Below are 11,533 nucleotides of genomic sequence, written 5' to 3'. Positions count from 1 at the left end.
GTTAGGCTTTACGCAACGTGGTGGTGATGGTGGTAGGTCGAGCTGAGTTGGGCTTTACGTAACGTGGTGGTGGGTCGAGTTGAGTTGGGCTTTACGTAACGTGGTGGTGATGGTGGTGGGTCGAGTTGAGTTGGGCTTTACGTAACGTGGTGGTGGGTCGAGCTGAGTTGGGCTTTACGTAACGTGGTGGTGATGGTGGTGGGTCGAGCTGAGTTGGGCTTTACGTAACGTGGTGGTGGGTCGAGCTGAGTTGGGCTTTACGTAACGTGGTGGTGGGTCGAGCTGAGTTGGGCTTTACGTAACGTGGTGGTGGCTTTTCGTAACGTGGTGGTGATGGCACGGAGATATGTTGGTGACGTGATGGTGGTGACTTTGGAGACGTGATGATGATGATGGCGCGAATATGTGGGTGATGGGGGAGGAGGGTGATGGAGACGTGATGACACAAAGATGATGGTGATCGTGGTGACTGACTATTGATGGCGGTGGTGATGGTGGAGACGTTGATCGCATGTTGCTTGTGCAGCTGTTGATGGGGCTGTCAGTCATTAAGTTAATGGCTATGTCCACCATGTTATTGCATATATATATATACAGTTGTGGGGTTGGTGTTTATAGTTTAACCCTGTGTAAGGACGTTAGTTTGACGCCTGTATTATGCAGAGCTGGCGATGTCAGTAACGCTGACATTGTCTCGGTGTTAGCCTGTTTAACAGTCCCTAAACCACATTATTTTCCCTTCTACCTACCCCTTCAGCAATACTAAAACCCTAAATGAAGCTCATTTTCAATTTATTAGGGTTGGTTTGTTATCATCAAAATTATGTATATTCAGAGACTAAGCGTAAGACTATCTGGCGAGTGCGCAGAATACAGTGTTCCCAGAAATTATTGAGAAAATCTTTGTTTTTTTTCTAATGATGCTAAGATTGGAAAAAGGGCTTTCACTATGCACTAAGCATACTAAATAAGGGAGACAACTCTTGAGGGCTTAGAAGGCAGCTCATTACGTCAAGAGTTATCTTCCTTGTCTGAGCAGACGGCTTCCTGTGTTGACATGGCAGAATTTACAGCAAGAGAGAAAAGAAAGCTCATTCTAGATGATTTTGAAAGGGGTGAGGCTGATGCTAAAGTGTTAGCTTGTAGACGTGGTATTCCTCTGTCTACAGTATACAGAACTTTGAAGAATATTCAAACAGGAACCGGGATAGAGCACAAAGCAGGGGCAGGTCGGCCTAGGAAATTCAGTGTTGTGGATCGCCGAAGACTTGGGCAGATTGTGAGTAGGGGCAAATTGAAAAGTGTTGAGAACATCAGAAATGAAATGATTAGCAGAGGAAGTCCTCAGGTATGCAATGAAACAGTTAGGCAGGAATTACAGAGACTTAATTGGGTGAAAAAAACGTGGAATTCCCTCGCCGTTGATGAAAGATGCACAAAAGGAAAAACGTTTAAACTGGTGTCGGGCTCATGAAAATCAAGATTGGGATAATGTTTTCTTTTCGGATGAAAGTTCTGTTTGGCTTTTACCTAATTGTGTGAAAATTTGGACCAAAGATACTGTCAAACCTATCTACCAGTGACCAAAACATAGCCCGAAGTTTCATATGTGGGGTGGCATATCGGCTCGCGGAGTGACGCCATAGTGTGTTTTCACGGGAAACTTGACAAAAGAAAGATACGTTGACATTCTAAATGGTCACCTTCTTCCGACAGCACAAACATTGTATGAAGATGATTGGATTTTCCAGCATGATAATGACCCAAAACACACTGCGCTACACAAAACAGTGGTTGTCGGGCGAAAATGTTCAAGTTTTAGACTGGCCCAGTTACAGCCCATACCTAAACCCAAATGAGAATGTGTGGGGAGTCATGAAGGACAGAATAAACCAAAAGGGACTGAGAAATATAGAAGATATGAAAGCCGAGGTGGTCCAATATTGGGATACCCTGTCACACGATTACCTACAAACTTTGATGGGTAGTGTGCCTAGGCGTATTCAGGCATGCATTGCTGAGCGAGGAGGTCTAACAAAGTACTAAAACAAGACTGAAACTGTAAAAGGATGATGTTTTAACATGTTTATGTAAGGAAAACGCCAGAAGTTAATAAACGTAATGAGTTACATGACGCAACATGATTCTCAATAATTTCTGGGAATATTATACAACGTGTATCGTCATCCAAGTTTTACGCCATCAACAGAATGCACCCAGTCGTATTTGAGAGGCGCGTAGATGTCTGTGAAGGACTGAAACTGTCCAAAAATGGCTCCCACCCACTATGCGGAGTCAGATGGACCAAATGTTCAGGTGAGGGGATATTGCAGAGATGTCGGACAGGTTCATCTCGCTCATGAAGCGCCAAAGTGCTGCAGATGAAGCCGTCTGGGGGGGATACGTGGCTTTCATTACCTGAGTTCTGACTGACTGATGCAGTGTCACTCTAATCGCCAGTCGCTCTCAAATAGCTACCTGGCGATACATACTCGGAATACCCCGTGCAGGTGCGTGTAGATGCTGCTGTCGTCCCCTCATCCTGCATCAACTAGGGAGTCTGTGGTGTGTAACACGACGACTGCCACCAGCAGCAGCAGCAGCAGCAGCAGCAGCAGCAGCAGCAATAGCAGCCGCAGCAGCAGTAGCCGCTGCTTGTCAAATGTTGTAGCCAGAGCTCGATACTGGTATAGAAGCAGCCACAATTATAGTAGCTTGGTGAAGTAGCAGCGGCAATAGCAGCAGTAACAGCAATAACCGTATCAGCAGCAGCAGCAGCAGTAGCAGTAGTAGCAGCACTAGTAGTAGTAATAATAACTTCTTTGAGTGACACAGTATATAGAACAGACTTTGTGGATAACAATGTCTTTAATTTCGTTTGTGCGACGTTTCGATACATTTCGTTTCATTCTTAATGTATTTGTACACCGCCAATATCCAGCTCACCTCAAAGACGCTTTGTTTTCCCATGATAAGCGGATGTCACTCAAACGAGACACTATTATCAATCACTCCTTGGGGCTCATTCAACTCTTGCTTTCAATAGGCGCACTGAGTTAATTTGGATTTCTCATCCTTACATACTGATCGCTTATCTAGACTGGCCTCTTTAAAGGGTAGAATTACTATACAAGCATGTGCTTAACACTCAGCTTTGGGGTACACAGTTTAAGTGAGCGAGAGTGCGTATGGTTTTACGCCAATTGTAGCAATGATCCACCAATATCACGGCGGTGGACACCAGAAATGGCCTTCACAGATTGTACCCACGCGGAGAATCGAACCGGGGTCTTCGGCGTAAGGAGCTGACGCTTTAAGCTCTTGGCTAACCCAGCACCTCCTATAATATGAGTGTCAGCGCTGGTGGTGCTGTAGTGTTGACAGTGTAGGAATTAGTCATGGTGTAGTGGTGTCAGTGTAGGAATCAGTCGTGGTGTAGTGGTGTCAGTGTAGGAATCAGTCGTGGTGTAGTGGTGACAGTGTAGGAATTAGTCGTGGTGTAGTGGTGACAGTGTAGGAATCAGTCGTGGTGTAGTGGTGACAGTGTAGGAATTAGTCGTGGTGTAGTGGTGACAGTGTAGGAATCAGTCGTGGTGTAGTGGTGACAGTGTAGGAATTAGTCGTGGTGTAGTGGTGACAGTGTATGAATCAATCGTGGTGTTGGTGACAGTGTAGGAATTAGTCGTGGTGTAGTGGTGACAGTGTAGGAATTAGTCGTGGTGTAGTGGTGACAGTTAGGAATCAGTCGTGGTGTAGTGGTGACAGTGTAGGAATCAGTCGTGGTGTAGTGGTGACAGTGTAGGAATCAGTCGTGGTGTAGTGGTGACAGTGTAGGAATTAGTCGTGGTGTAGTGGTGACAGTGTAGGAATCAGTCGTGGTGTAGTGGTGACAGTGTAGGAATCAGTCGTGGTGTAGTGGTGTCAGTGTAGGAATCAGTCGTGGTGTAGTGGTGACAGTGTAGGAATTAGTCGTGGTGTAGTGGTGACAGTGTAGGAATTAGTCGTGGTGTAGTGGTGACAGTGTAGGAATCAGTCGTGGTGTAGTGGTGACAGTGTAGGAATTAGTCGTGGTGTAGTGGTGACAGTGTAGGAATCAGTCGTGGTGTAGTGGTGACAGTGTAGGAATCAGTCGTGGTGTAGTGGTGACAGTGTAGGAATTAGTCGTGGTGTAGTGGTGACAGTGTAGGAATCAGTCGTGGTGTAGTGGTGTCAGTGTAGGAATCAGTCGTGGTGTAGTGGTGACAGTGTAGGAATTAGTCGTGGTGTAGTGGTGACAGTGTAGGAATCAGTCGTGGTGTAGTGGTGTCAGTGTAGGAATCAGTCGTGGTGTAGTGGTGTCAGTGTAGGAATCAGTCGTGGTGTAGTGGTGACAGTGTAGGAATTAGTCGTGGTGTAGTGGTGACAGTGTAGGAATTAGTCGTGGTGTAGTGGTGACAGTGTAGGAATCAGTCGTGGTGTAGTGGTGACAGTGTAGGAATTAGTCGTGGTGTAGTGGTGACAGTGTAGGAATCAGTCGTGGTGTAGTGGTGTCAGTGTAGGAATCAGTCGTGGTGTAGTGGTGACAGTGTAGGAATTAGTCGTGGTGTAGTGGTGACAGTGTAGGAATCAGTCGTGGTGTAGTGGTGACAGTGTAGGAATCAGTCGTGGTGTAGTGGTGTCAGTGTAGGAATCAGTCGTGGTGTAGTGGTGACAGTGTAGGAATTAGTCGTGGTGTAGTGGTGACAGTGTAGGAATTAGTCGTGGTGTAGTGGTGACAGTGTAGGAATCAGTCGTGGTGTAGTGGTGACAGTGTAGGAATCAGTCGTGGTGTAGTGGTGACAGTGTAGGAATCAGTCGTGGTGTAGTGGTGACAGTGTAGGAATCAGTCGTGGTGTAGTGGTGACAGTGTAGGAATTAGTCGTGGTGTAGTGGTGACAGTGTAGGAATTAGTCTTGGTGGTAGCGGTTGTTGTGGCAGTCGTATAAAGTGTTGAGATCATTTACCAAAGTAGTATTTCATTGGCAGCCCCATCATTACCATCCTTGACCTTTGATATGCAAATGAGCAGGTCAGCACATACAGACATGACCTTCCTAAACAATAGGCAATTACAGAAGTTGTTCAGTGATGAGTCGCCGCTGGAGGAGCTGAACATGCCAAGAATACTCTGTCTTCATTACCGGGAACATGGCATACATTCACGACCAGCAGACGCAATTATAACCAGACAAATATATCGGAGACTAGATGATATTGTTAATGTGAGGGCACATGCGTGGGGTGTCACGCCCTATGTGACCTTTCACTCTCCTCCCTTGCCCCACCCCCAAGAGTCAGCCCAGTATTGGTCTCCCGTCCTGAGCTCATTAGCTTTGTTTCAACTAAAATGAATATGACGTCTCACCAGAGCAATCAATATGGCTTCATTACTGAATCTTGGCACGATACATGAACTATACAGAAATCGACGTTTGTCAGAAAAGTTCGATCATTTCGACAGCTTTTCACGCCAAGTTAGAGTTATTGACTCAACCCGTTCCTTATCATTAACCTACTCGCAAGTGCAATAATATTTGCACAAATTGCCTGTCGTGGAGTTATTGATATTCTGATGCCTGGTAGGGGCTCATTGATCAACGTGTGCACTTGTGTACCCCTACTTACCGATTCCCCCGTAACCCCTAATGTTTCAGGAGGAAGATGGCAGGGGTAGAGGGTGAGTGCGGGAAGCGACTGTCGGGCCTCCATCCGGGTCTCAAATATCCGGCCTTGATTCACGTGCGACAGTATTGAGATCATCTTGGAATTCAGACTCCTGTTATACTTGTTAAAGCGACGATGGTGGTATGTCACTGACAGAAGTCCATGGCGGACAGGGCTGAAAAGGGTAATAACTGAAAGTACTCGTGAATACTCGAGAACTTGTCTTCGAGATTGCGAAGCAGGTGAGCCGACATCACGTGGTGATCTAGTCTGCTAGTAGTGCGGTCCGGCATGCTCCCATCACGGAAAACTTTGAAAATTAGAAGCTCTCAAATACGTTTTCCCGGTGTTTTGAACAATAGCCACGCCTTTGTTTAAGTTACGATATCTAGCTATTGCGATGTGTACCTTCCAACACTAATGATCCCATCTAACAACTAAAGTGTTGTTAGGCTATGCGTACGTTATATGTGAAGATGTATTCTCTTTTCAGCTTGTCACTTTTGAAAGTGAATATGGCTGAAACGGAGGTGTAAATTACGACTATCACAACCAAAAACAACCCTCTTAATATCGTGACGACAGTCGCAAGTGGAGAGAACCTCAAAAATAACACGAGAATTACGGTAAGTGAACAGCATCTAATAACTCTGATGCCACTATAGGCGGTAGTGGAAATGATATTGGGCAGCCTGAAGCTAGCAGCGGATCCGAGTTTCGTTGTTCGTTTTTCGAATAACGAATAACGTGCTAGCAGTGGGTTCGTTATTCAGACGCTCTACATGGAATCTCTATTGTAGTGTTGTCATTTACACTGAACCTCATGTAATAACACATTGCGTGATCCATTCACAGGTGTACCAAATGTGCATGAGATGTTTATGTTCCACAACCTCTGAATACAGAAAAACTGACCAGCACTGGGTTCGTTATTCAATGTTTGCCCAACAATTCTATCAAGTGTAAGACAATTACAGTCTACTGTATGTGTGGAGGGTTCGTGTTTCGTTATTGGTCTTTGGAATAACGAATAACATGCTAGCAGCGGGGTCGTTATTCAGAAGCTCTACATGGAATCTCTATAGTAGAGTGTCATATACACTGAACTTCATGTAATAACACACTGCGGGATCTAGTCACACGTGTACCAAATGTGCTTAAGGTGCGATGCATAAGGTATCGGTGTAAATGACACGTTATTCGTTATTCGAAAAACGAATAATGAAACACGAACCCTCTACAAATGCGTTAGGCTGTAATCGTCTGATATTTGATAGAACCGATGGACATACATTGAATAATGAACCCAGTACTGGTCTGTTTTTCGTTATTCAGAGGTTCTGAATGCTAAAGACCTCATGCACATTTGGTACACGAGTGGGATTTGGATCCCGCAGTGTGTTATTACATGAGGTTCAGTGTATATGGCAGACTACTATAGAGATTCCATGTAGAGCGTCTGAATAACCAACCCGCTGCTAGCATGTTATTCGTTATTTGAAAAACGAATAACGAAACACGAACCTGCTGCTACCTTCAGGCTGCTATGATATTGTGTGGATCTTTCCATTGGTGACAGCTGACACGATATTGCGTGGGTTTGTCCATTGGCGATAGTTGACGCGATATTGTGTGGATCTGTCCATTGGCGATAGTCGAAACGATAACATGTGGATCTGTCCATTGGAGATACTCGAAACGATAACATGTGGATCTGTACACTTGCGATAGTTGACACGATATTGTGTGGATCTGTCCATTGGCGATAGTTGACACGATAACATTCTGGATCTGTCCATTGGAGATACTCGAAACGATAACGTGGATCTGTCCATTGGCGATAGTCGAAACGATAACATGTGGATCTGTACACTGGCGATAGTTGACACGATATTGTGTGGATCTGTCCATTGGCGATAGTCGAAACGATAACATGTGGATCTGTCCATTGGAGATACTCGAAACGATAACATGTGGATCTGTACACTTGCGATAGTTGACACGATATTGTGTGGATCTGTCCATTGGCGATAGTTGACGCGATATTGTGTGGATCTGTCCATTGGCGATAGTTGACACGATAACATGTGGATCTGTCCATTGGCGATAGTTGACACGATAACATCTGGATCTGTCCATTGGAGATACTCGAAACGATAACGTGGATCTGTCCATTGGCAATAGTCGAAACGATAACATGTGGATCTGTACACTGGCGATAGTTGACACGATATTGTGTGGATCTGACCATTGGCGATAGTCGAAACGATAACATGTGGATCTGTCCATTGGAGATACTCGAAACGATAACATGTGGATCTGTACACTTGCGATAGTTGACACGATATTGTGTGGATCTGTCCATTGGCGATAGTTGACGCGATATTGTGTGGATCTGTCCATTGGCGATAGTTGACACGATAACATCTGGATATGTCCATTGGCGATAGTTGACACGATAACATCTGGATCTGTCCATTGGAGATACTCGAAACGATAACGTGGATCTGTCCATTGGCAATAGTCGAAACGATAACATATGGATCTGTACACTGGCGATAGTTGACACGATATTGTGTGGATCTGTCCATTGGCGATAGTCGAAACGATAACATGTGGATCTGTCCATTGGCGATAGTTGACACGATATCATGTGTTTTGGTTCACTTGCGCTGAATGAACACTTTGTACAGGAACATACCTGTGGCTTGGATTGTTCTTATATCAGTGGATTACATCAGCTGAGCATATTTTATGAAAAGTGAGATTTTCAAAGAAACATTGGTGGATATATGTTTTCCGCAGATGGTGTTTGCTTGGTACAACTCTGGAGAACATGGTACTCATCCCCGATGAATCTTGCATCATTAGTTGTGCACATTTCACATAATCTTTTACTGCCGGATATGTTTTATGACGACCAGATTATTTTTATAAGCTGAAGTTGTTGCAACGGAATTTAGCTATATACTTGACAAGATAAGGCTGGATGTCACATGTAAGGTGATTTTCACCTTACACAGCTCGTAGCTGCCACATTTTGAGTTGTCCTGTGGTTATGAATGCCGGTCCTGAATTAGATTATATTTCAGTTTTGCTTCAATTCCAATAAGAACAGGTCAATGTTTCCCATGTCGTGTTGTATCAACACGTAAACAAATCCGTCTTTAAAGAGTACATTTCCAATCCCAAAGCCCAAGTATAACAAGTGAATACAATTCTCAGATATCTGTAATGGTATAGAACTTCATTACTTCCCGTTTAAATGCCACTTTTCATAGTTTCTCATTGGGGCGCCTATTGGCCTGTATTATCTATAAGCTAATTTTCATTCCAGTTTTATCACAACATTCTTCAAGAACATTGATTTTCTTTTGCATTTGCAGAGTGGATACGTCGTCGACGAATTTCAATTAAGTACCATGATCACCAGTTACATGTTGCCAAGGTGATAAATAAACAGTAAATGATTCTGAAGTAACGATATAATAAGGTCGTGTCCATTTGGTATAGTCGTAACGATATCAGGTATATTATGCTTCGTTTTTGCAATATTCACATATCCACTTTATTTCCACTAACTGAAGTGAGGAAATAGATTAATAATGCCGTTCTGTACATAGAACATCAATGAGTTCAGAGTCCAAGGGACGCTCCTTCTAAATCGTCGTCTATGGCCGGGTTCGGATAGGGGCATTCCCAATCTTCCGTTTTTTGTGTGAAGAAATTACTGGACATGAAACAATAACCCGCCTGCCTCATACCGTCTACCCCTTGACATCACGTAGACACTACTTCCTTCCCGTGCATTCCTACCTCACACACAGAACCATCCACACTGTTAACTGGAACAAAAAATAAAACTCTTCTGTCAATTGGGCATAAACCGCTTTAAGCCACATCAGCCAAATATAGATTATTGAAAATACAGGATTAAACAAAAACAGAAATATCCGTAGCAATGCCTCACAGTTCCTTGTTGCCATGACAGTATGTGCAGTTGATGTGTGAACTTTGTTGGGTCAAAGGTAAAAGTTTATATCGGCATAACTCACATTCTGATTGGCTTGTTTAATTACGAACCAATTGCGATAGGCTCCCAGAAAACGTTGTCACGTGACCAGTGTCTGCCCAGTGAATGTCGGTATGGGTTTGGGCAGACGACCGTGTAAAGACATGTAATTGAAATCTTCATGGTTAATTCGCACGTGTGATTTAAATTTTCAAAATTAAAATGAAGTTCTCCAATTTTCATCTCTCAATAATTTTGCATTTTTTATGCAGACTGGTCTGTTTGATGCTGTGATCCGCAGCCTGACGCCAAGACTACCCGTCAAGCCCGGAGTACCTGCCTTGGCACAGCCAGCTATCTTCCATCAATGTCTCAAAAGTCCCGACAGAACAGTGCGCCATTAGAGTCTCGTTGATGTAGATTAAATGTCGTGAAGGTAGTTGCCCATATCCGCGTCATAATGTCACTTACTTTCCAAAAAGTTACTCAGTAATTGTTGAAAGACAGAGTCCCCTTGCGGTAATACAGAACAACGGGTAATTGCTTCATCTCGCCCCATCGGCTTGATAGAAGATCGTTTACCTTTTACCAGGCTCTCCATCCGCCACGAAAAAATGTCCCCAAGTTAGGTTTTGACGTCCAAATATAAACCCAGCGTTAACAACGGATTTGGCCAGTGTGTAGGCAGACAACTAGATTATGTCCATGGAATATTCGGCCACCTCCGCCACCTGTTTCCTTGTCCCGTGAACTCAAATGTAATCACATACGCCAGACGTATCAAAGACGACATCGTTTTGATGTGAGGAAGTTCCATTATCTGCCGTCATGGCGCTGGGATTAGATGTAGCGTCTATGATCATAGAGTCGTCTACATGCACGTCGTTGTTCATCATGACCGGTGATCCAACAGAAATGTCATTCATGGAGCTGCGCACTTTAACTAATTGAATTTCAACGTCACTGCTTTTGTTCGGGGTTGTCCGTACGTATGCAGCACGAGGTAACTCGCCCTGGGCTGGTACTCACACGGAAGGGGGTCGGTATCTCATGATGACACAATGTGGGGGACGGCTGTCAGGGTCAAGATCTTTGACATCACAAGTGTCCAGCGACAACAGCAACAGCATCACTGACAACAACAACAGCATCACTGACAACAACAGCATCACTAACAACAACAACAGCATCACTAACAACAACGGCATAACTGACAACAACAGCATCACTGACAACAACAGCATCACTGACAACAACAGCATTACTCACAACAGCAGCAGCATCACTGACAACAACAGCATCACTGACAACAACAGCATTACTCACAACAACGGCATCACTGACAACAACAGCATTACTCACAACAGCAGCAGCATCACTGACAACAACAGCATCACTGACAACAACAGCATCACTGACAACAACAGCATCACTGACAACAACAGCATTACTCACAACAGCAGCAGCATCACTGACAACAACGGCATCACTGACAACAACAGCATTACTCACAACAACGGCATCACTGACAACAACAGCATCACTGACAACAGCAGCAGCATCACTGACAACAGCAACAGCAGAAATATCGATGAATCTTGCTGCTTCAAAGTAGATTGACTGTGAATGCAATTATGAAGAAACACAGCATACATGTTCTCTTGACATTTGACATTTGACATTTGACATCTTGACATTTGACATCTTGACATTTGACATCTTGACATTTGACATCTTGACATTTGGAATCAAAATCACAATCTTAATGCCACGTGTGCTATCAACAAATATGGACCTTGTACACCTTATATTATTATGCTATGTATTTGTTTATACAGA

At 44.1% G+C, this 11,533-nt stretch overlaps 1 protein-coding gene across 1 annotated transcript; it reads left to right on the top strand.

Moving 5' to 3' along the window:
- The first annotated feature begins 10,747 nt into the window (after window positions 1–10,747).
- LOC137296486 (5'-AMP-activated serine/threonine-protein kinase catalytic subunit alpha-like) lies at window positions 10,748–11,314 on the top strand. The gene has a single exon (XM_067828275.1). The coding sequence runs from the start codon at window positions 10,748–10,750 to the stop codon at window positions 11,312–11,314; it is 567 nt and encodes a 188-aa protein (XP_067684376.1).
- The last annotated feature ends 219 nt before the right edge of the window (window positions 11,315–11,533 follow it).

This window comes from Haliotis asinina, chromosome 9 (genome assembly GCF_037392515.1).
Source record: "Haliotis asinina isolate JCU_RB_2024 chromosome 9, JCU_Hal_asi_v2, whole genome shotgun sequence".
Lineage (NCBI taxonomy): Eukaryota > Metazoa > Mollusca > Gastropoda > Lepetellida > Haliotidae > Haliotis > Haliotis asinina.
Note: the sequence above shows the minus strand (reverse complement) of the source record. Positions and strands in the feature narration are given on the sequence as shown.